The sequence below is a fragment of the Syngnathus typhle genome, linkage group LG14, assembly GCF_033458585.1.
Source record: "Syngnathus typhle isolate RoL2023-S1 ecotype Sweden linkage group LG14, RoL_Styp_1.0, whole genome shotgun sequence".
NCBI lineage: Eukaryota > Metazoa > Chordata > Actinopteri > Syngnathiformes > Syngnathidae > Syngnathus > Syngnathus typhle.
The window spans coordinates 2,246,167-2,270,073 of record NC_083751.1 but is presented as its reverse complement, the minus strand read 5'-3'; the positions used below and the strand labels follow the sequence as shown (position 1 = coordinate 2,270,073).

General features: G+C 46.4%; 5 protein-coding genes across 5 annotated transcripts; 3 read left to right on the top strand and 2 right to left on the bottom strand.

Moving 5' to 3' along the window:
• The first annotated feature begins 504 nt into the window (after positions 1-504).
• Positions 505-5,771, top strand: tubgcp5 (tubulin gamma complex component 5). Its single transcript, XM_061298096.1, has 22 exons — positions 505-807; positions 873-926; positions 1,099-1,207; positions 1,271-1,367; positions 1,444-1,523; positions 1,589-1,724; positions 1,795-1,912; positions 2,036-2,125; positions 2,224-2,317; positions 2,390-2,624; positions 2,689-2,891; positions 2,953-3,325; positions 3,419-3,617; positions 3,839-4,027; positions 4,095-4,277; positions 4,354-4,438; positions 4,508-4,628; positions 4,702-4,859; positions 4,972-5,097; positions 5,237-5,325; positions 5,399-5,499; positions 5,572-5,771. The coding sequence occupies exons 1-22, from the start codon at positions 674-676 to the stop codon at positions 5,616-5,618; spliced, it is 3,021 nt and encodes a 1,006-aa protein (XP_061154080.1). The 5' UTR covers positions 505-673; the 3' UTR covers positions 5,619-5,771.
• A 467-nt stretch (positions 5,772-6,238) lies between these two features.
• On the top strand, positions 6,239-17,629 carry cyfip1 (cytoplasmic FMR1 interacting protein 1). The gene is made up of 31 exons (XM_061298095.1): positions 6,239-6,634; positions 8,457-8,574; positions 8,690-8,779; positions 9,468-9,545; positions 9,641-9,742; positions 9,816-9,997; positions 10,179-10,275; positions 10,374-10,502; positions 10,585-10,689; positions 10,756-10,847; positions 10,922-11,039; positions 11,113-11,235; positions 11,309-11,434; positions 11,506-11,672; positions 11,751-11,898; positions 11,967-12,120; positions 12,208-12,364; positions 12,447-12,543; positions 12,619-12,695; positions 12,783-12,891; positions 12,974-13,093; positions 13,163-13,362; positions 13,436-13,523; positions 15,579-15,722; positions 15,802-15,892; positions 15,987-16,117; positions 16,243-16,315; positions 16,441-16,535; positions 16,629-16,867; positions 16,936-17,083; positions 17,169-17,629. Exons 2-31 carry the CDS (start codon positions 8,458-8,460, stop codon positions 17,331-17,333), a joined length of 3,762 nt encoding a protein of 1,253 aa, XP_061154079.1. The 5' UTR covers positions 6,239-6,634; position 8,457; the 3' UTR covers positions 17,334-17,629.
• On the bottom strand, positions 13,925-14,584 carry LOC133167354 (fibronectin type III domain-containing protein 9). Its single transcript, XM_061298104.1, has one exon. The coding sequence runs from the start codon at positions 14,554-14,556 to the stop codon at positions 13,975-13,977; it is 582 nt and encodes a 193-aa protein (XP_061154088.1). The 5' UTR covers positions 14,557-14,584; the 3' UTR covers positions 13,925-13,974.
• On the bottom strand, positions 17,580-20,930 carry nipa2 (NIPA magnesium transporter 2). Its single transcript, XM_061298101.1, has 6 exons — positions 20,790-20,930; positions 20,402-20,659; positions 19,868-19,924; positions 19,564-19,654; positions 19,316-19,476; positions 17,580-19,226 (listed from the first exon to the last, which is right to left on the bottom strand). The coding sequence occupies exons 1-6, from the start codon at positions 20,854-20,856 to the stop codon at positions 18,598-18,600; spliced, it is 1,263 nt and encodes a 420-aa protein (XP_061154085.1). The 5' UTR covers positions 20,857-20,930; the 3' UTR covers positions 17,580-18,597.
• A 985-nt stretch (positions 20,931-21,915) lies between these two features.
• On the top strand, positions 21,916-23,693 carry LOC133167353 (melanoregulin-like). Its single transcript, XM_061298103.1, has 5 exons — positions 21,916-22,045; positions 22,111-22,342; positions 22,879-22,969; positions 23,038-23,204; positions 23,356-23,693. The coding sequence occupies exons 1-5, from the start codon at positions 21,969-21,971 to the stop codon at positions 23,434-23,436; spliced, it is 648 nt and encodes a 215-aa protein (XP_061154087.1). The 5' UTR covers positions 21,916-21,968; the 3' UTR covers positions 23,437-23,693.
• Positions 23,694-23,907: the final 214 nt, after the last annotated feature.

The following is a 23,907-nucleotide window of genomic DNA, read 5'->3' as shown; positions in this document are numbered from 1 at the left end:
ATTTCTAGTGAATATTTATTTTATATAATACAGTCAAATTTCCAGGGATGTGAACATGTGTTATAACGTATTTTGGTGACCTCAGGATCAGACTTCACACCCAGCAAGCCTGCAATTAGGGGTGAGGTGATATGTTTATCCTTTATGAAGTCATCAAATTGTATCTAGCCAAAGTTGAGTCATGGAATAAAGACGTATTCCTCACTTCTGCCATTCAGTGAGTATTATCTCATGGAGACTGCAACAAATAATGAGACACTTAATACATGTGTTTGATATCATAAATGCATGCTTGATGTGTCTAAAATACGAGTTTGTGTCAAAATCAGTAAAGAATAACAAAGACGCGTTACTGCGCGATGCATTGTGGGAAAATGTGATTCAAAACACCAATACAGGTTTTTATTTTATCATTAAGGTTTAGATTTTCTTGTCACTTCACATTTGATTATCATCAACATGTATGTTGTAAAAAAAAAAATCAGATAAAATCGTTTTGTCTTTGAACGCGCGCATGCGCAAAACGCATCTGCAGGCTAATGGCGCGTCTATGAACATGTTGCTAACCGGACATCTCCGGCGACAATCACAAATGGCGTCATTCAAAACATACTGCCGCTGGTATTAATGTGTCTTTTGGTGTAGGGTAGCATAAGTGACGCCGAGCTAAGCTATGGCTCACTTGAGCAATTTCGAGAGAGAAACAGAGAAGGAGACGAAGGAGCTGATCAGGTGTGTGAGTGGTCTTCAAGATGAGGAGGAAAACAACTTCCAGATGGCTCTCAAATTCGCTTGGTCCAATTTCAGGTAAGATGGTGTGATCAACCATCTATCCTGATTTTTCTAAAATCTATGGTTTCCCCCCCTGTCAGGTTCCATCGTTTCCTGGATGTGGACAGTCACAAAGTGCAGCGTAGCATCAGTGGGTGAGGGTCTATTTTAATTTCAATTTTATTTGGCTAGTGAAGGAGACATTGTATTAACGGTCCTTACTCCTTTAGTTTTTATTAACACTTGTTGCTCAAATGTCCTTTGACTTTTGAGATCAATATTGAGGCAAAAATGAGTGGGATTGTATTGGGTTTTTTTTTGCCGCAGAATTTACGAAAAACTCACGGTCCACTCGGAAGTGAGTAAGGCTGAAAGCTGGATGAGGTTGACCGCCGAGTTCCTCGACTCGCCCTTACCTAGCGTCAATGAAACAAAGGTAACCTCTGCCACCATCGTCTTGAATCGTTTCTGTGTATTTACGATTGCGTTTGTTTTACAGACTGACGTACACTTCAGTATATTATCGCTGTTACTACTCTTATCGGACTCCCCCTCTAACACTAATTATACAGAGAGACCTCGGCTGAAGGAGGCTGGTGAGTTAGGCTCTTACGATTTTTTTATTTTTGTGGGGGGACTGATTGGTTTCAATAAAATGATATCACCCCACAGAACCAAAGGACAACTTCGATTGGGCGAAATACCTCCTGGAGGGTGAGGACATAGACAACGGGCCATACCTTGATACTCCCGTGAGTATTACGAGTCTTTTTTTTTTGCCCTTTCATTTACTTCAACTGTTATTTCCTGTTATCAGGAGTGGTCTGAGGAGGAGAGCGACGGCGAGGACAGCTGTCAGCCAATCAGCAGGGAGGACTCCGGGATTCAGTTGGACAAAACCCCACAAGAGGACAAAGACCAAGGCAGCAAGACGGTTTCGATCCCGTGGACAGGTCAGAAACAATCGCGGCACAATCCACGTGGGGAGAAAATGACTTTTTGTTTGGGTCTGTTTTCTCGCAGTGGGTGAACCCGATGCTCGAGCCTGGCTGGAGCAACACGTAGTGACCCCCTACTGGGTGCCGCACGCCCCCCGATTCGCCCACAGCCTCCATTTACACTCCAACTTGCTCAATGTCTGGTGAGACCCAAGCCAACACACCGACATTTGCTGCCATCATACAAAATCGTAATTATTTTTCAAATTCGGTCAACCCTATAAATTACTCAATAAAAAATGAGCATGACCTTTTTTCCTCCGTAGGGACCAGCACTTGTACAACACGGATCCGCTGTATCTGCCCGAAGAAAAAGCTTTTGTTACAGAGACCCAAGTCATCCGGGAAACTCTGTGGTGAGTCACATGATCACATTTTTCATACTGTCTGTGAAGGCTAACGAAAAACATTAACTATTTGTTCAAAAGCAAATGACAGTTATTTGATCTTCCAGGCTTCTGTCTGGGGTTAAGAAACACTTCATATTCCAGCATCACGATGGGAAAGTGTCAGTTAGGAATAACGTGGTGGTCACTCATCTTACCAGTGTAAGTGTAAGAAAATGCAATTTCATCCACTGTACTGTTTAATATCGGCCCGTTTTTCTCAATTTGCCGCAGAATTGCCTTCGGTCCGTGCTGGAGCACGTGGCCGCGTACGGCCAGGCGGTTTCCCGGCTGCAGAGGTTCATCGACGAGGTGACAGGTCACTGCCCCGAGGCTGGTCCGCCCGGCGCTAAGAGGGGCTCCGAGCCTCCGTTCAGGACCTACCAGGCCTTTGTGTGGGCCCTCAATAAATACTTCACCAGCTTCAAGGAGGAGCTGGTTGCCATCGAGCGAGGCCTGGTCTGCAAAGGTAAGTCCTGTTAGCTCGGGCTGAGCAATTCATAGACTTAAATTATTATTTTTTCCTCCTCCAGATGAGACGGTGACGCTGTCCGGCGTGCTGGAACGTCTCAACCCGCAGCTGGCGCAGATCAAAGTGCTCCACAAGGTCTTTTGCACCGGCATTGCTGAGGTGCCCCCCGAGACCCCCAATGTGGTTCGCGCGTCCCACCTACTCAACACGCTCTACAAGGCCATCATTGAGTACGACAGCGTCGGGGAAGCTTCCGAGCAAACGGTGAGATTTTTAAAAAATGATTATTTCTGGTTTTCGTCACGTTCGCCTTTTTCTCCGTTAGGTGGCTTTACTGTTTTCACTCTGGACTGAAACCGTGCGACCATATTTGGAGATCGTGGACGAATGGATTGTCCACGGACACTTGTTCGATCCCGCCAAAGAGTTCATCATCCAAAGGAACAAGGACGTGGCGGTGAACCACAGGGACTTCTGGCACGCCACCTACACGCTGTACAGCATCTCCGAGACGGTGGAGAGCGAGATGAGCGACGCGGCCAGCGGCAGTTCGGGAGGGGACGGCGGAGGAGGAAACCGGCAGCTAACCATGGTGTCCTTCCTTAAGCCCGTCCTCAAGCAGATCATCATGGCTGGAAAGTCCATGCAGCTCCTCAAGAACCTGGACCGCAAAGAAGATGCTCAGCAGTCCTCCAGAGGTCAGTCAGGGTTTTTGAAAGAAAGGGTTTTATGGACCCATTTTATGGTGAAATCGTCCATTCTGACTGCTAAAAATGTGTTTTCCAATGTAGATGCTGAGCGCAAGAGTTTATACACGCTGTTCCTGGAGTCGGTGCAGTCGCGTCTCCGCAGCCAGGACGCGTCCCCCTCTGGCGCCGTGACCGAGCAACAGGCCACCAGGAAGAGCCTGATCCGGATGCAGTCGGTCATCACGCAGCATCTCCAGATTGAAGATCTTCATGACCCACTGCTGGCTATCAACTTTGCCAGGTGAGCCCCAAGAACAATCTACACTCACTTTACTTTACCTTTTTGTTTTCTTTCGGATTTTACAATCATCCCAGATCACTGCACAGCAATGCTAACATGGAACGCTACCACCATCTAGCGGCGGAGCAATTAATTGCAGATACAATATTAGTTTAAAATTTACTCAAAAATTATTTCCGATGAAGGACTGAATTTTTTTGGGGTGTTTCATGTTGGGTCAGGCTCTACTTGGAGCAGAGCGACTTCCACGAGTGCTTCTCTCGGGACGACTTCACTGTGGACCGCTCGTCGCAGTCGGTCACCTGCCAGACTTTCGAGCTCACGCTGCGCTCCTGCCTCTACCCGCACATCCAACGGCGCTACGTCGAGTGCTGCGGCAACCTCATGACGACCCTGAAGAAAGACTACAAGTCAGTCAGCCAGCATCGCCGCACATTGGAACCTCGAATGAGATCTTGTTCTTCTTCACACCTTTAGGCTGCTGGAGTACCTTCAGGCCATGAGGAATTACTTCCTGCTAGAGGCCGGCGACACCATGTACGACTTCTACACGGCCATCTTTGACAAGGTACGAGAGAAGGAGAGCTGGCAGCAGCCAGCTTTCCTCAACGGCCAGCTGCAGGAAGCCGTCAGACAGCGCCGCCCGGAGGACAGTAGCAGGTACTGCCTGTCTATGCCTGTTTTTAATTGTTTTGTTTTATTCTGTCAATAATTGACATCTTTCTTACTATTTAAGATTGTCAATCTTCTTAGAGACAATTGATCCTGGCCGGAAGAAACACCCGGTCAATAATCTTGAAGTGCTGACCCTCAGTTACAAGGTAGTTTTCTACTCAATAAAGGGTCAAAAGAGTTTTTTATTATTGTGGTTTTTTTTTTTTCCTTCCTAGGTTCCGTGGCCTGTTGACATTGTGATCAGCTCCGAGTGCCAAAAGATTTACAATCAAGTATTCCTGCTGTTGCTTCAGATCAAATGGGCCAAGTACAGCTTGGACACGCTTCGATTCAGCGGTAGGCGTCACCGGTCCCTCCGTCGCGCTCAACTGCTCCGTAATCACGCTTATACATTCTATTGGATTCTCAGAGTTTGCAGACTTCACAATGAAACTGGAGGTGGCGCCGGCCGACGATGCCAAAGCGAAAGAACGACCGCCGGTCAGGCAGCAGATCCACCGCATGTGTTTGCTGCGTGTCAAACTGATGCATTTTGTCAACAGTCTTCACAACTACATCATGACCAGGGTGAGTCCAGAACACCTCTTTGGTGAACACGCATACTTTTACCTGCCTCGATTTATTAGTCAGAATAATTGCAACTTTTGAAGGAATCAAAATTCATTTTCCTTTCGGTCAGATTCTGCACAGCACTGGACTGGAGTTCCAGCACCAAGTGCAGGAAGCAAAGGACTTGGATCAGCTGATCAAGATCCATTACAAATACTTGGCGACCATTCATGACCGTTGCTTGTTGAGGGAGAAGGTGATTAATTGAGTTGTAATGATTCATGTATTCATATTCAAATTATTTAATTTTTAGGTACGGTAAGTGACGGCATGTCAAACCTGTTGACTCGGTTGGAATAAAAAACATTGCATCATTTTTTCCCTCCCTCCCTCAGGTGAGTTTTGTTAAGGAAGCCATCATGAAGGTTCTCAACCTGGTCCTCATCTTCTCAGACCGATGGCAAGCCGGATTTGGAGCTTGGAAGTAAGAGCACGTGGAGAAAGATGTAATCTCAGAAACCCTTAATATTTATTTATTTTTCGTATTTTCCCCATAGGATCGAGTCCATTGCTAAAATGGAGTCTGATTTCAAAAACTGTCACATGTTCCTGGTGACCATCCTCAACAAGGCGGTGTGTCGTGGCTCTTTCCCTCATTGTAAGTCCAATTTTAATGCAATGTGAATGTTTTATGCACAGTTGAGATGTTTATTTATTTATCTTTTTACAGTGGAGTCGCTCGCCCTCTCGTTGATGGCGGGCTTCGAGCAATGCTGACGGGGCGGCCGCAGACTAACAAAGAGTTTTATGAGCACTATAAATGGTGTGATTGCAAAAAAAGCAAGACTTAATGTATTTTGACCTGTTATCAAGGTGACTGTTAATAATGTGTTGCTGTTTGAAGCACAGTAAATCCTACTTCATTTTGAAGCTGTTATTTTAACGGCCTATTTTAGTGGCGCTGATACTTGTGATACATTCTTCAGCTTTTTCGTTTAGTTAAGGTAAGTGCATTATCAAATATAGTTAAAAAGTCTTGAATCAAACTTGACAACCCTTTTATACCCTTGTCTGTTATACCGCCCCCATGTGGCCAATGAGCGCACTTACAGCAGTGGTACAATGTCCATTGAATTGAAGCAAAAAAAAAAAAAGTACCAAGGTATAAACTATAATATTAGTGCTATTTTATGCATTAAAAACATATCTTGGGAGAGTGGAAAGGATTATAGAGATTTCCAAGTTTTGAGTTGAAGGAGTGGTCACAAAACAGTTGTTTCTTTTACCATTAGTTAATTCTTGGATAAGTGGGAATATAAAATAAGTGTTTTCCGCAAAGTACGGGGTTGGCTCCCCGACCCCAGGGCACTCCAATAAATAAATCAAAATATATTGGGGGAGGAAAATGATCCGCGGGTGTCGAACCGCAAGTATGGGGGGCTCCATGGACATTCCTTTGGCTTCACCTTTCCTGGCGAAATGGGGGTGGCAACTCTTCTCCTCTGCGTCCGCCTGTTTGTGGCTCTCTTTTTCTCTTCCTGTTGGATTTCCCAGTTTGTTTGAGCCTGGACAGGAACTCCGTGCTCCGCCCCATGGTAATAACACCGAGCCTGGAAGGACTCCCCAAGCTACCGACGATACCGTGGAAAAACTCCCCGTACACACTAACTTGGACTTCCAGCCTCGTTGGAAAAGGACGAAGGGGAGGAATCGACGACGTGCCCGGCTGAATGGCGCTGCTGTCGGCTTAGTCGACTCTCGGTTTCCCGAAGCTAACCAACAACTCTCAGCGGGTGAGTTCGGACAGATTGAACGCCGAAGTTAAGCTAGCAAACTTTGGGTGGAGGCTTCCCAAATGTCGCCTGCTTGAATACTCCCCCAACCACCCCGAAATATCAACAAACTTCGCTTTAATGTCAAATATTGTGTTTTTTGACTTCCAGAAGGATTTTAAAACATGTATGTGACTTTTTTTTCCCCCTGAGTGGCTCGAGTGGTGAGGCCGCGGTAGGCTCACCGCAGCGACATATTGGGGGCAGGCACTTTCTCACTTCAAAGGCGAAACGAATAATTGCGAAATTAATAAAATGTCTTGTATTCGTGTTTTAGTTGCATAATATGCACATAAGAGTGCTCGTTGTTGTTGAACAGGGGAGAAAGTGTGGCGTAAAAGTGTAGTTGTGGTTTATGATGCGTTCACGGGACTGTTGCTCCCGTTCACTGTCAATATGGAGAATGGTTAAAAACAAAAAGTTAATTTTCATGTACAGTAATTAAAAAAAAAATCGAAGGAACACAGAACATAAGAGTATTAGCCACCTTTTTGTAATCGAAAATATGTTTTCTATTTTTTCTCAATAAATATGTTTCAATAATTTGAATGAATGTGACCATTTTCACAGTAAAACATATGTTACAACTTACAAGACATATAAAGGACTCAGAAGATGACCTGAACATTGGAATTAGGAATTGCAAGGACAGCAGATCCCCCCCCCCCCATTTCTAGTTAACGTTTTTAAAAGGTATTTTTAAAGGCTGTCAGGAAGTTCCGTAATGCATTGCCGGCTTTTTGGAGAAGTTGAAGAGTGCTGATAAACTCAGCGCAGGAAATGGAATGTTCGGCTCAAGCATTAGCTTTGAAATGTTAAACGTATATCATAATCTCACTCTCACTTGTTTTTTTTTTATAATACATTTTTGCTCTGGTTAACATATTTTTACACATAAATTGCCATTAAAAATATAAATTAACACACTTCCTGTGATGTCACAAAGAAGTTCAAATTGAGTAGACATTAAATGATGGATGTTGCTTGCTTCTGTGTTCGTCACCCGCTTAGTACTAAGCCTCTTACCACTTCTCGAGGGTGATCTCTTTTACCAGAGGAGACACTTTGGTTACGCTTTATTTAGAAGTCATGTCTTATGCAACCAATTCTTTTTGGAAGATTTTTTTTTTTTACTTCTATATAGTTGAGATCAATAGATTCTTGAAGGACATTGAAAGCAAAAGGTAGATTTGTAAGCAGAAGTGGCTTCTTTCCATCCCGTGCTTTCCACTTGCACTTCCTTGTCTGCTCACTTGTTGCAAGTAAGATTGGCAAAACTTTAAAGGGGAACTACCCCACCCCACCTTTTTTTTTAATTTTTTTTATTATAAATTCAATGTGTATTTGGATTAATACTACTTCCATGATACCGATAGATACATTTTCAGTCATCTCGTGGTGGCCATTTTGAGCAATATCGCCCTCTGCTGATGAGCAAAATTAACGCCCCAACGACTCGGCATTGCTTTGCAAAGGTCACACAATGCAAAAAACCAGGTTAGCGGACTATGGCCAATTTTGATGTCCTCTTGTGACCTTCCGGGGCCGACCAGCTTTGTTTGACTTGCTGATTGTTGGAAAATAAGCAGTCAGCATCAATGTGATGAAGCTCGACACCATTTTGTTTGTTGCTAGGCCGGTGGTGTCGAACTGAGGTCGCCCATAATTTGGGAGGAAGCAAAAAAAAAACAAAAAAACGAATACTAAAATGAAACATTTTTGCATTAAAAAAAAAAAAATCTGATTTCTGTCTTCTGTATATTTTGTTGAATCTTTCCAACAGAATGACGTCCACTGTGACTTTAGAGGATGCGCTGTCCAACGTGGACCTTCTGGAGGAGCTGCCGCTGCCCGACCAGCAGCCTTGCATCGAGCCCCTCCCCTCCTCGGTCATGTACCAAGTAAGCACCCCAATGAGCCTTAATTGACAATCTGGACTAAAGTAATCCAATATCGAAACGTATGCGAGTGCTTCGGCTAGTGTTGATTGTTCTTGTTCTGTCCTTCCTCCCGCAGCCCAACTTCAACACCAACTTTGAGGACCGCAACGCCTTCGTCACGGGCATCGCTCGATACATCGAGCAGGCCACTGTTCACTCCAGCATGGTGCGCTAGCTACATTCACTCTTTTGAAACCGGAATGTCTGATTTAGTCAAGTGTTCAGGATTTATCTTAGTGAAAGAAAAAGTTTGAATATTATTACGTTGTTTTGTATTTTGAGGACAAGTGGATGCCACCGGGCGTCGTTGGCAGGACTCGAAAGAAATTGTGTCAAAGGAGGGTGGGTGGGGGGCTCATTCCTGGGTCTTGGAATCAAATAGAACTTTGTTTGGAAGCAGCAATGCCTCGCTTTGCTCTCCTCCTCCACCCTGCCACCTCCTGGGAGTAAATGACTCATGCATGCCTTAAAGCATTTTTGTGAACTGAGTGGAAAACAGAGAATGGACATTTTATTAGGTACGGTGTCTCAACTGTATCAAAAAAAAAAAAAATTTGATAGTATGCCATGAAATCTGGGGCAATAAGTAGATACATAGTGACATAGTTTTTATTATTATTATTTTCTTTTAATAAATAAAAATCTGTGCAGTGGTATTTAGTACATGGCTTTATTTTTTTGGGGTATAGTCAGGAAACACAATTTAAAACAAGTGCTTTTGAGTTCTGTAAATAGGAACAGATTGAATGTTATTTAAAATCAAATAGATTCAAATTTCGTAGGCAAACAGTGTGCCTAGTAAATTGTCCAATAAGTGTATTCCATTTTGACATTGTTGTCATTTGTGGCCATAGAATGAGATGCTGGAGGAAGGTCAAGAGTATGCGGTCATGCTGTACACCTGGAGGAGCTGCTCACGCGCAATTCCGCAGGTAATTGATTGATTGATTGATAGAACTTTATTCCTCCCACCCCAAGTCGTAATCCCAGCGCCACCTCGGCCTCACTCGTCGCTTTCCCCTCGCAGGTGAAATGCAACGAGCAGCCCAACCGGGTGGAGATCTACGAGAAGACGGTGGAGGTGCTGGAGCCCGAAGTTACCAAACTGATGAACTTCATGTACTTTCAGGTAGGTGACACGTTTTCAATCGCGTCTGCAACGCCAATCCCCCCCCCCCCCTCATTTACATTTTTTCTTGCAGCGCACCGCCATCGACCGCTTCTGCGGCGAGGTGCGGCGCCTGTGTCACACCGAGCGGCGCAAGGACTTTGTGTCGGAGGCCTACCTGCTGACGCTGGGGAAATTCATCAACATGTTTGCCGTGCTCGACGAGCTCAAGAACATGAAGTGCAGCGTCAAGAACGACCACTCGGCTTACAAGCGGTAGGAACAAACGACGGCCTGCATTTGATTATACAAATACAAAAACAGCAATATTTTATGATGAAAAAATATTGAGAAAAATCGATATATTTTTTAAAAAGTCAGAATTTGCTCCTAAAATTGTTTAGACTGAAAAAATATTATCCCCGTGAGATTTTAGGAAATCCTTTTTGTCCCACAGCGCCGCCCAGTTTCTTCGTAAAATGTCTGAGCCCTCGTCCATTCAGGAATCCCAGAACTTGTCCATGTTCTTGGCAAACCACAACAAAATAACTCAGGTATACAGATCAGTCTTGTATAATGAACATGTCCCCTAAATTTCCGTGTTTTAACATTCCACCCGTTTTGAAATCTTTTTTTCTCTCCACACACGCAGTCTTTGCAGCAACAGCTGGAGGTGATCAACGGCTACGAAGAGCTGCTGGCCGACATCGTCAACCTGTGCGCCGAGTATTACGACAACAAGATGTACCTGACCCCTGGAGAGAAGCACATGCTACTCAAAGTGAGTCAGCGGTCTGTACGGTGTATTTTCTTTTTTGTCAGCAGAACTCAGCCCCCACTCCCCCCCTCACCCTTTCAACCAGGTCATGGGCTTTGGCTTGTACCTTATGGATGGAAACAGCAGCAACATCTACAAGATGGACGCCAAGAAGAGGATTAACCTGACCAAGATTGATAAGTTTTTCAAGGTATGAATCGAGGAAGCATCATTTGACCTAAACTCGATTAATCATCACGGCTCGTTTCCTTCACAGCAACTACAGGTGGTTCCACTTTTCGGCGACATGCAGATCGAGTTGTCTCGGTACATCAAGACCAGCGCTCACTTTGAGGAGAACAAATCCAGGTGAGAGGAGAGCCCGCTCTCATATGTCGCCCATGTCCATACAACCCGTCGTCTCTCCCTAACTGTCCCTCCAGATGGACATGCACGTCCATATCCAGCAGCCCTCAGTACAACATCTGCGAGCAGATGATTCAGATCCGCGAGGATCACATGCGCTTCATCTCCGAGCTCGCCCGCTACAGCAACAGCGAGGTTGGCACGTGAATTTGCTTTCCGGGCAAATGTCTTAAGCAGACGCCCAAGCTGATGGAAATGATTCAACTAGGTGGTGACCGGCTCGGGGCGTCAGGAGGCCCAGAAGACGGATTTGGAGTACAGAAAGCTTTTTGACTTGGCTCTGCAAGGCATGCAGCTCATGTCGCAGTGGAGCGCTCACGTCATGGAAGTGGTGAGTCGAAAAGAAAGTCATCATTGGCATGTACAGTGAGCCGCCATTTTTCTTCTGACACTTTTCTCCTCAGTACTCCTGGAAACTGGTGCATCCCACCGACAAGTACTCCAACAAGGAGTGCCCCGACAACGCCGAGGAATACGAGCGCGCCACTCGATATAACTACACCAGCGAAGAAAAGTTTGCCCTGGTGGAGGTGGGTCAATCACAATGTTGTTTTTTTTGTGTTCAATGAAATGTTGAATCTGAAATGTTGGGATGACGCAGGTGATGGCCATGATAAAAGGGCTGCAGGTGCTGATGGGCCGCATGGAGAGCGTGTTCAACCACGCCATCCGCCACACCATCTACTCGGTCCTGCAGGATTTCTCGCAGGTGACCCTGCGCGACCCGCTGCGTCAGGCCATCAAGAAGAAGAAGAACGTCATCCAGAGGTGCGACCGGGCAACCCCCTCAAGCGCTTGCCGTGAGCACCTTTGACCTTTTTTTTTTTTTTTCCTGCTTCTCCTCAGTGTGCTCCAAGCCATCCGGAAGACGGTGTGCGATTGGGAAACGGGGCGTGAGCCGCACAACGACCCGGCCCTCCGCGGGGAAAAGGACCCCAAGGGCGGATTCGACATCAAGGTCCCTCGACGAGCCGTGGGACCCTCCAGCACTCAGGTGACACCTCATTTTGGGCACATCCCACTGATGATTTTGCTCACGTTCCAAACGAACCATTTTTGAAGCTCTACATGGTGAGGACCATGTTGGAGTCCCTGATCGCCGACAAAAGCGGCTCCAAGAAGACCTTGCGCAGCAGTCTGGAGGGCCCCACCATCCTGGATATCGAGAGATTCCACCGCGAGTCCTTCTTCTACACCCACCTGCTGAACTTCAGTGGTGAGCCTCCACTTCTACCAAACAAACCCATCGCTGTTGTGATTCCAACAAATGACATGTTGTGTCTCTCTGTCCACTTGTGTGTAGAAACCTTGCAGCACTGTTGCGACCTCTCCCAGCTTTGGTTCAGGGAGTTCTTCCTGGAGCTCACCATGGGACGCAGGATCCAGTTCCCCATCGAGATGTCCATGCCCTGGATCCTCACAGATCACATTCTGGAGACCAAGGAATCTTCCATGATGGAGTGAGCACACCTCGAGTTTGAATGTTCGTCAATGGATTTTTTTTCATTGCATGATGTGATACGAAATGTCTTTTTGTTTCAGGTACGTGCTTTATCCTCTGGATTTGTACAACGACAGCGCCCACTACGCCCTGACCAAGTTCAAGAAGCAGTTCCTCTATGACGAAATAGAAGCCGAGGTAATCCATTTCCCATTTCTGTCAACCCGAAACCAAAATTGGTTTTCACTCTTTCCTCATTTTGCCTTCTTTCAGGTCAACTTGTGCTTCGATCAGTTTGTCTACAAGCTGGCCGATCAGATATTCGCTTACTACAAGATCCTCGCCGGAAGGTAGCTTGGAGAGCAACAGAGCCAGAACTCTGAATACAACCCCCCCCCCCAAAAAATATTGCTTTCTATTTTTCTGTTTCCTTCTAGTCTTCTCCTGGATAAACGTTTGCGTGCCGACTGTAAGAACCAAGGCGCTAACATTCCCTGGCCGGCCTCCAACCGCTACGAGACCCTGCTGAAGCAGCGCCACGTGCAGGTACCGCCACCTTTCTCGTCACAGCTCCGATGACACCGCTAGCATCGCTAAAACAGTTAGCTAACACGTCGGCATTCCGCAGCTCCTCGGCCGCTCCATCGACCTGAACAGGCTCATCACTCAGAGGGTCTCGGCCGCTTTGTACAAGTCCCTGGAGCTGGCCATCAACCGCTTTGAGAGCGAGGATCTCACTTCCATCATGGTAGGGAAGTACTCTGATTACATTTGACGGGATGACAATGCATTGAGGAGCTAATTTTCTTTCCTGAAGGAACTGGAAGGACTCCTCGAGATCAACCGCCTGACGCACAAGCTCCTCTGCAAGTTCTTGACGCTGGATAGCTTTGACGCCATGTTCCGCGAAGCCAACCACAACGTGTCGGCGCCGTACGGCCGCATCACGCTGCACGTCTTCTGGGAGCTCAACTATGACTTCCTGCCCAACTACTGCTACAACGGCTCCACCAACAGGTAGCGGCCGGGCCGGGACGCTCCGCCGGGATCCGACGTCCATCCGGACTGAGCTTTGACGTTTTGTGCTCAGGTTCGTGCGCACAGTCCTTCCTTTCTCTCAGGAGTTCCAGAGGGACAAGCCACCCAATGCTCAACCGCAGTATCTATACGGATCCAAGGTCAGTAGTTGCATATTTGGGCGTAGGAATCAAACCTGGATTCATATCCAATACTCCGCTGTTAAAAAAAAATAGAGGGAGGGAATTGTAATTACATATCGCTGCTACAAGATGGTGACAAATTATTTAAAATGGAGACGATCATAAAGCATCAACACCATCACACACAGCAAACGAATATGCACTTTGCAAAAATTATACAAGCCATTAAACAATAAATGCTCAGTTATGCCAGACGCAGAAAGCAAACCTGCGGCCGACCCTCATCCTCAATTACCCCACTTTAGACCTCTCTAGGATTAACTGATTCATTTATGCAGATTAAGCAGTCAATTTGAAGTGGGTATATTTTTTTATTTCCTGACACATAAAATTCCATCATAATCCGTAGTTCAGTACAACATAATTCCGTCTGGCCGGACAATATGGCGATGACCTCAATCCAATTGGTTCAAGCCGGCTCGCTCCCAGACAGCTGAGCCAACGCCCTGAGCTCGTGCTGACCGCGTTGGCCGCCGTGGTCGCGGCTCCCTCGGGGAGTGTAGAGCCGCCCGGACGTGGAGCGAGCCGTGCGGATGGCTTTGGTCACCACCGAGCATCCTTCTCCGCCGCTCGCTCGACCCGCGCACACGCCGTGCAGACACCCCCTTAGCAGGACGCCGGCGATAACCAGCAGCAGAAGGCAGCAGGTCAGCCAGGCGCCGGCGGCCATCTCCCAGCCGCCGCGCTCCTGCCCCTCGCCGCTGTCGCTCAGCGTGCCGAACACCTGGCACTGCTCCCGCGCTGGGTTGGCCGCCTGGCACGTGACGCAGAGTAAATAGGTAGTCTGCGGGAGCAGGTTGGCCAGGTGGGCGGCCGTCTGGCTGACGGGGATGCGCTCCTCGTGCATGAAGCTCTTGCGCTTGAAGGCCATCAGCAGGCTGTTCCAGTTGGGGCTGTACATGACGCTGTAGAAAGTATCCAGGCAGCCGGCCGACGGGAGCCAACTCACCTTCGCCGAGGTCGCCGACACGTTGTAGACTGCGATCGCCATGGGAACAGCAAAAGTGCTTCCTCCTGTAATTCCTGTGCAAATACAAATCTCGAATAAGTGCCCCAAGATGAATCAACCCACCGCGCATCATTTTTGCGATTAATTACGAATGTCAATGGACGATCCCGCATTGGGATTAGGGAACAATGACAGCATAATAAGCATTCTGCGCAGGCGGATTGTCTGAAATAAAACCGAGCTACTGGCGAGATTAAATTACATAATCGCCCCCAATGATTTGCCAAGAGGTCATTGAGTCACCGCCAACCTTTTGACTCTTTTTAGAATATCCCGATGATTGCTGTAGAGCAGCAGCTCACAAGCCTTGTACACTAAGTACCACCTAAAAAAAAGATTCCAAGTACCACCATCGTTTTTTTTTTTTTTTCATCAAGAATTAGACGAGGGGTTCTTTTCTAAAACGTATATTATTGCAGTTCAGTTGTATTTAATGCCGTCAAAAGTCGAAATATAAGTGACTACTGTACTTTGGATATGATTTGTGTATACCACTAGAGGGCGCATGTTTAGAACTAGTGATTTAAAAAAATGACAGTATTAGCTATGAAAATTGGCATCAAATTTTGTCCATTTGCTACTTTGTCAAAAAGGTTTCCTTTTGTTAGCCTTGCACAAAGTCACACTGTCTGCCATCTGTAACCCATAGCAACAAACCAACCACTTCCACATTGAATATTAAAAATGCATTTCATGTTTGGAGAAAGAAATAACTGCAGAAAACGTGGGACTTACCTCGCCGGGCTCTCAGATTATCCTGAGTCTCATCCCGTCACATCTGGGACAACGCTGTCGACATGCGGAGTGCAAATCAGTGCGTCCTTGTTTGAGCCGACGCGGTCGGGTGTGTGCTCATCCGCCAGTGGACTGGGACGAAGGGAAGGGGCGGGCCGTGGGGGCGGGTTATCTTGAATATCCTCCAGTCCGTGATTGAAAAGAATCCCAATTTCCAAACAAACCCATCTGCTCCTGAAAAGCAATGGTGACGTTTTCTCCCCCCCCAGACGCTGAACTTGACCTACAGCAGCATTTTCAGCTGCTACCGCAACTTTGTGGGCCCACCGCACATCAAGGTCATGTGCCGGCTGCTGGGCTACCAGGGCATCGCCGTGGTGATGGAGGAGCTGCTCAAAGTGGTCAAGAGCCTGGTGAGTCCCATTTGTAGTTTGCCGACGCTGGGATGGTGCGGGTGTACCTAATGAGGTGTCTGCTGGTTGGCCTTTGTAGCTGCAGGGCACCATCATGCAGTACGTGAAGACACTGATGGAGGTGATGCCCAAGATCTGCCGGCTTCCTCGCCACGAGTACGGCTCGCCAGGTTTGTGTGTGCTCAAAAAGTATTTTAATTGATGATCAGATATCAGAATTGTCATTGGCCGAAAATAAATAAATCTTTTTTTTTTTTAAATCAGGAATCCTGGAGTTCTTCCACCATCAGCTGAAGGACATCGTGGAGTACGCCGAGCTCAAGACGGTTTGCTTCCAGAGCTTGCGGGAAGTGGGCAATGCCCTCCTCTTCTGTCTACTCAGCGAGCAGAGTCTGGTACGACCAAAGTTTATCCAAGAGGGCTTTAAAAGCAGAACTGATATAATCAAACTCGACTAGAAAAAAAAAAAAAAATCTCACATCTGACACGTGCATTGTTGATCTGTGTTATTGTTGTGCAGTCACAGGAGGAGGTTTGTGATCTGTTACATGCAGCACCTTTCCAGAACATTCTGCCCAGAGTCCACATTAAAGGTAAACCACACTCAAATAAATTTAAATATTAGGATGTTTTATAGCTGTAAAAATAAATAAATGGCTGAGATTTAAAAAAAAAAAAAGTGTACCAAACGAAATGATTGGCATGTGTGTGTTGACAGAGGGCGAGCGCTTGGATGCCAAGATGAAGCGCCTGGAGGCCAAATATACGGCGCTGCACATGGTTCCTCTCATCGAGCGTCTCGGCACGCCGCAGGTACGCCCAACTTCTTCTTTTCAAACAATTGCGTGCAATTTCGAGTTGGAATCGAGCGCGTCATGCCATATTTGTCATTTTCCCTTTCCGCAGCAAATCGCCATCGCTCGTGAGGGCGACCTGCTGACCAAGGAGCGTCTGTGCTGCGGCCTGTCCATGTTTGAGGTGATCCTGGCGCGCGTGCGCGGCTTCCTGGACGACCCGATCTGGCGCGGCCCTTTGCCCAGCAACGGCGTCATGCACGTGGACGAGTGCGTGGAGTTTCACCGCCTGTGGAGCGCCATGCAGTTTGTCTACTGCATTCCCGTCGGCGAGCACGAGTACACCGTCGAGTAAGTGTTGCGCAATTTTTCAACCGTAGAATCAAATTCCAACGTGTGGGTCCGGTCCGGTTTTTCAGGCAGTGCTTCGGCGACGGCCTCCACTGGACAGGCTGCATGATCATCAGCCTGCTGGGTCAGCAGAGACGCTTCGACATCCTGGACTTCAGCTACCACCTGCTCAAGGTGCAGAAGCACGACGGCAAGGACGAGCTCATCAAAAGCGTCGTAAGGCTCTCGCACCTCAGAAGGCCACAAACGAATCGGAAAGTTACATTGAGATCTCATTTGTGTTCTCGATGCTTTTTCCCAGGTGCTGAAGAAAATGGTGGACCGCATCCGCAAGTTCCAAGTGCTCAACAACGAGATCTTCGCCATCCTGAACAAGTACCTCAAGTCGGGCGATGGTGAGAACATGCCGGTGGAGCACGTGCGCTGTTTCCAGCCGCCCATTCATCAATCGCTGGCCAGCAGTTGAAGGCAAAAATATTACAAATACTCCTTTTTTTTTTCTTTGACTTGGTTAGCAAAGACCACAGGGTGTTATTCCCAACTTTTTGTATTCACACGTGCCTTATCGGGGAAATAGATTTGTTTTATACGTCTAGACTTTCTAAGAGATTAATATTTAAAAAGATTTTGTGGTGGTGGTGGTGGTGGAACATTAGACTTGAGGTGAAGTTTTTCATATTTTGCATGCCAACGCATTTCTATTGACAGTGCCTTGACTTTTAATCATCCTTTTATTATTTCAATAAATATGTAACAAATCTGTTGGTTCATCTGCAGAGATGCATTTTTGAAAAGAAATTAAAAACAACAAAAATAGTTACTTTCACATATCACAACAATTTGTATTGACAGTCAAACCTCATGTTAAATATAAATGCTATTTCCAGTGCATGAAAATTCACTTTATGCTGTGGATCAAACGGACCCGTTTTAATATTAAAATGAAAAGTATATTTCCGCTCATTTAAAAAACTGATGATCCTATGATTGCTATACTTAGTGTTCATGTGTAAAAGATGAGAAAACATTTGGAGTGGAGAAAAGGTGAGTAGAGTCAAGAGTCGTGCCTTGAGATACAAGTATCATTTGTTCTGCAGCCATGCTTGGATCTCAAAAGGTCTCCAATTTTCCCATTGAAATGCAATCAATTCATTTTTCAATTTTAGCAGAGCTAATTGGCTAATGCCAATTTAATCAGGCCACTTGCTGATCATTTTTAAACACAAACATAACAGGAGGGTTACAGTCATACGAGTCAAATTGACCCAGGAATGCAAGAGGAAGGTTAGTCAGGAATCACTCACCTAGTTACAAATCACCAAAAAAAAAAATTAATATTGTATTTTGACCATTTTCACTTTCTGGAGAGAAATGCTCAAGATTACAATACAATGCCTTGGAACAGGATTGTATCTCAAATCATCATGAATAAGAATGTCATGACTTGACATTATAACCCTAAAAAAATAAAATAGAGCCGGCCGGGTAGCTATCCCTGGCCACTGTACCCATAAAGGACAAAAAAAAAAAAAAAAGTAACATTTGAGTGATTTCATAATTTTCCAAAACTGTATAAATGGATATGATTTTTCACTTCATGAATTCCTCCGAAGGACTCCCAACAGTCTTTTTCTCCCCAGTGCTACAACTGAATTGAAAAGTGAGAAGAGGGGGCGAAAATGGAAGTAAGGCAAACTAAAACAAGTACAATCCATCGGACCTGATTGTCTCTACGACGCCAGGCTCCCGTTACGCCTGGAAACGGCGTCAAACGGCGTCTCGCGCTCCTCGTCGCCATCGGCTCGGAGGAGTTGGTACGTGCCGTTGGCTTCGAGGTAGGCGCCGTTGGCGCTCCTCTGGTCCTTGCGGGTGGTGGCGGCCAGTGCGGCCAAGCTGACGTTGACGTCCTTGAAGCCGTGCAGCAAGAAGATCCCCACCACGATGGTGAGGAAGCCGGCCAGCGTGCCGATGATGTCGGCGGCTCCCATGTGCTGCCACTCCTTAAAGAGCGCCGCCGAGCAGGTGAGCACCGAGGTGGTGAAGAACACGTAGTATATGGGCGTCACCAGGGACGTGTTGAAGATGTCCAGCGCCTTGTTGAGGAAGTTGATCTGCGTCCCCACGCAGACCACCAGCCCCAGCAGGAGGAGCCAGGCCAGGGGGACGCTTGCCACGTTGACGCCTCCCAGCGCCTCCTTGATGGCGATGCCCAGGCCCTTCACACACGACACGGACAGCGAGCCGATGAGCGAGCAGATGCTGATATACACCAAGATGTTGGTCTGGCCGTGGCGCGGTGCCACCCCCAAGATCAGCAACAGCACCACCGTCACCACCGCCGTGGCGAAGATGAAGAAGCCTCAACGAGACACAGAGAGCAAAGCATCAGAAACGTACACAGTGAAGCATGGAGTATGTCTCCCTCTAGTGGTATGTTAAAGACCTTACCTGGGTCAATCAACTTCCGTGCCATGTTGTCCAGGCTGCCGATCTCCTCCTCTTTGGGGGCGTGTATGACCATGGTGGTGGAACCCAACACACTGAGCAGACAGCCCAGCTTACCGTGCAGGTTCAAGCGTTCGCCCAGGAAGTATGATGACAACACCGCGCTGAAGGAGAGGAGGGAGACTGTAATCATTGATGACAACCTTCGACGTTTATGTGACCGTAAGAACGCGAAAGGATTCTTTGTGTACCTGACGAGCACGCTGAGGGCGCCTAGAGGCGTGACCAGAGTGGCGGGGGCGAAAGCGTACGCTGCAAAGTTAGCGGCTTCACCAGCACCCACTGAAAATGACACAAAAACAGCAAACATTAAAAAAAAATCAAATAATTGCTTTAATGTCACAAAAATAAATGAGGAATTTATAAATTACAATTTTCTAAACAAACACGCAGTTGTTAAGGTTTTATGATGACGAACAATTGACTTTATAGAATCCCAAGCAGGAAAACAAACAGCAACTCGGAAGCCGCCTCGCGTTGTTTGCATTCACTCACTTGAAAGTAAACCGGCCCACCAAAGCCACTCCTTCAGATAAGCATGGCCGCCTTGACCTGAAAGGTGTGTGAGAAAAAAAAATGGTGAAAAGGTGATCTCATGGCCACATTCCATTTGCATTACCACATGGAATAAAAAAACACGACTCGGGAATCGAAAATCAAAATCGAGTAACAGGTTTTGTCATTGTGTTGCCATTGTCTCATCGCGACGACACAAAAGGGTGCCCCACAATGTGCCTCCACTGGTTTGACGCTTTCAAATTAACAAGTTTAACTAGCTAAAGTTCTGTTTGTAGACAAACGCAGAAAAGCCAGGGAGTCCCACGAACATTTCAAAAGCCTCCCGTGTTTGGGGGTCGCGCTGCCGGATAGAGATAAGTTGATGCTTATCTCTCAGTCACTATCTATAGATAGTCCAAAGCTTACATTACGGGCTTCTTGTGTTTCATTGGCATGGAAACAAAACCTTGTTTACATATACCCACGACTGTTGATTTGTCTCTGTTGTGCGGGTCGTCGAAAGCTTCTTACCAGCTCGCATGGATCCCTTCCTGGCCAGACGCAGCAGGCCCTTCTTCTTGAGGATGAAGCTACCTCCGATGAAGATGCTGGAGCTGACGGCCAGAGCCAGGCCGATGTAGAAGTCGTACTTGCCGCGGTCCTGAGCCATTCCGAAGCCGGGTGTGCTACTATTGCTGCTGCTGGCGTTATTCTCCTGCGTTACATCGACTACCAGGCAGCCGAGAAGTCTCTGCTGGCCGGAGGCGCAGCTCAGATCGAGCCACACGCCTAAGGGGAAAAAACAAACAGTATTGTGTCCGTTTTTTTTTTTTTTTTTTAAAAGCTGGCTCCAAATTATTCAAGACAGGTACAGACAAATACGATGACGATATATTCTTAGTGTTAATATTCCACGCACCATTTTCGCTACAAAAAGTCCAATTCGGTTTCGACTCCGAGTCCACGACTTTAACGCTGCACTCCATGGCGAGCTAGACAATCTCGTCGAACCGGCTCGGTCGCCTATGGAAACACCTAAGACACTCCACTTCCCACTTGAAGGTGTATTTTGACGCGTTGTCTTAAGTTAATAGAGGAGCATTTTTTTGGTTTCGTCCTTTTTGTTGTCTTCGTCACTCAAGTGACCTCGACAGGTGAGCATAATTAGCCTCGCAGCTAGCTGACGCGCACGATTACGCGGTTGGGTTTGGTTTATTTTCAGTCGGAAGTCAAGTTTATTTTCCGCAAATAAGTCAAACAAAATCGTGAAAGGGATTAGTTTGGACTTAAATCAAACAAAAAGGCAAGTAAGCGACTCTCTACACACAGTAGCAACGCTAGCTTCCCTAGCATGAGGGGCTAACTCCGGCTAGCCAAAGTCGGTCCCGTACCTAGAAAAACATTATTTGGATTAATTTGTTGACAAAGTACCTTTCTAAAGACACTCCACGACAACCGCTTGAATAAAGCTCACACCCACGGCCACTTCGGAACCATCACACCTTCCACTTTCTGCGTCCATCACAACCGGCGAGGCGACGACGACTGGTTGGGTCGTCTTTCTGGCTGGCACACCCGGTAGGATTGGACTGCTTTTGCGGCTTGTTGAGCAGCCGGCAGCGGCCCCACGCTCCAGTGTTCACGCGTGGGATCACACACTCTGCGCTTCGATCAGAGTTGGGGGGCGTTTCTGGACCACATGGAGCACCGCATCTTAAAAGTTACCTGAAAGATGGGTAAGCGAAGATCATCATTGTTGTTTAAAATAAGAGATGACAACTTTCAGTACTGTAAGCAAAAAAAAAAAAAACGGTGTGTTTACATTGAAATAAACAGAAGTGGTCTATTATTCTAGTAATGTGTGTGTTTATTGTTAAATAAGTGTTGTTGTCTGCTGCCTTGCACTCACGTGGTGGACGAACCTTAATTGACAAATGACTCTCATTGGACATGATGCAGGACACTACTTGCATTCATCCTCTGACACACACACACGTACACACACATACACATATTAGTTGCGAGTTACTCAGGAGGACTGTAAGGAAGAAGGTCAACACTTCACTCGAGGAGCTTCAGTGAGAATCCATTTGCGGAAATGGGTGCCGGCTTGACTCTGTTCTGCTGTCAATTCTACCGAAAGTACAAAAGAGGCAAGAAAAATGCAGTTTTGCGGTAAGTCTATGATTTCCAAATCGTCCGGCCAGCCTCGTTCCTTTTAACACGTTCTCTCTTTGCAGGATGCCCAACGCCAAAGCTTGCAAGGTACCAGAGGAGCTGTCCAGTGGATCCAGCGGTAGCGACACAAAGGAGGAGATTGTCTTCAGGCAGCGGCCGGAAAGCGGACCGCAGTGGCTCACGCAGCCGAGCCCGAGGGCAAACAAACGTGCCTCGTCGTCCAGCAGAAGGGAATCGGACCGAGAACTGCAGGCTTTCATCAGCATGAGGAATCAGGCTGACAAGGCCACGGAGGTGAGACACGCTTGTGTTGGTTTCATCAGGGTCAGGGTCGGCAAGCTTTTCCACACAAAACCAACACAAAGGTAGTTTGAAACATCACATTAACAAAATTAGAGCACTAGTAAACACACTTTGCTGACTGACCAGTTCATGAGACACACAACTTTCGAATTCAGCTCAAAATAATTCCGGGAACACATTAAACAATTAAATCATGTTCCTTTTGGATAATTAGGTCAACAGCGTGGTCAATCTAGGAAATATAAATAAACCATTAGCTTCAGACCGTCCCTTCACCCCCACCATCCAGGAATTAAATTAAATTAGATACTAAACAAGGATGAAAATAGAAAAGGACTTGGCAGCAGTAGTAAACGCTTTGTATCGTTTGAAAAAGTGGTGATCTTCCGCCACCTAGTGGCATCTACGGGAATCTGCCGATGCAAAATTGAAGACGCATTTAATCCATTGAGCGTGTGCTCTTTTTAACCAATGTTATAACGATATTTTATATATAACAATTTTATATACAAATGTCTTTTGCCAAGGAATGGGAACAGCTGAATTATGACATTCACACACTACGCTGCGCCAAACGAGAAGTGAGAGCACGATGGAAAAAAATCCTGCTGCAATTAGGTGAGACACTGTTTTGATTTGAAAGATGTGTGTCTATGTGACTGGGTGGCTGGGTTCTCCTCCTGCAGGTTATCAATCTGAGGTGGATGCCTTGTTGTACGTCAACAATCAAAATGACTTCAATCAAGACCAGGAGGGTCTCACCAGAGCTACAGAGCTCTTGACCCATTTGTTGGAACACACATCCCTGTTTCCTGTAGGCACGGGACATCAGACCAGATACCTCTATGTCATGGTACACGCGCATGCACACAAGATTCGAGTCCCATCCTTAATTTAATAAAAGGCTAGCTAACTAAAGGGTCCGTTAATGGAATTAACATGCAACAGGCAGTTGATTGTATAAACTTACCTCGGCATGTTTCTTTTTTGCACGGCTTGTTTAGGACCGCTTGGTTTCTCTGGACAGCGCAGACGACTTTGTCAGACTGGCTCTGGAAAAATATCCAAAGAGACAAGATGGGTAAAATGGAGCACATACATATGTATGCAATGTTAGATACTGTATTTACTGTAATCCACGTTATGTTTTTTTTTTTTTTTTTTGGACTTCAACTCAAGTATGCCAATTTAATTGATAACATGAACTGCTACATTGGGTTGCTAATGACATGAACGGTACTAAAATACAAGAATAAAATAGCATTCTGGATTTGTACTGGAGTTGTATAAATGAAATGTACACAGTTTGTGGTGTTGGCAAAATAAAATGTTTGCTTCCTTTTGGAAGAATATTCTTTTTGCCGTTCAAACCCTTGTTATAGAACAGCAAAAAATGAACATTTGCACAGGTGCAGACAGCATTTGCATGAACTATAGCGCATTTTAATTTCATCCTCTTTTTTTTTGTGGTGCGCCGTTCGTAACCTCGAAACGTCGTATGTCGACTCATATCCAACCATTCCGCAGGCTTCCGCGCTTAGGTCCCGCCTTAAATT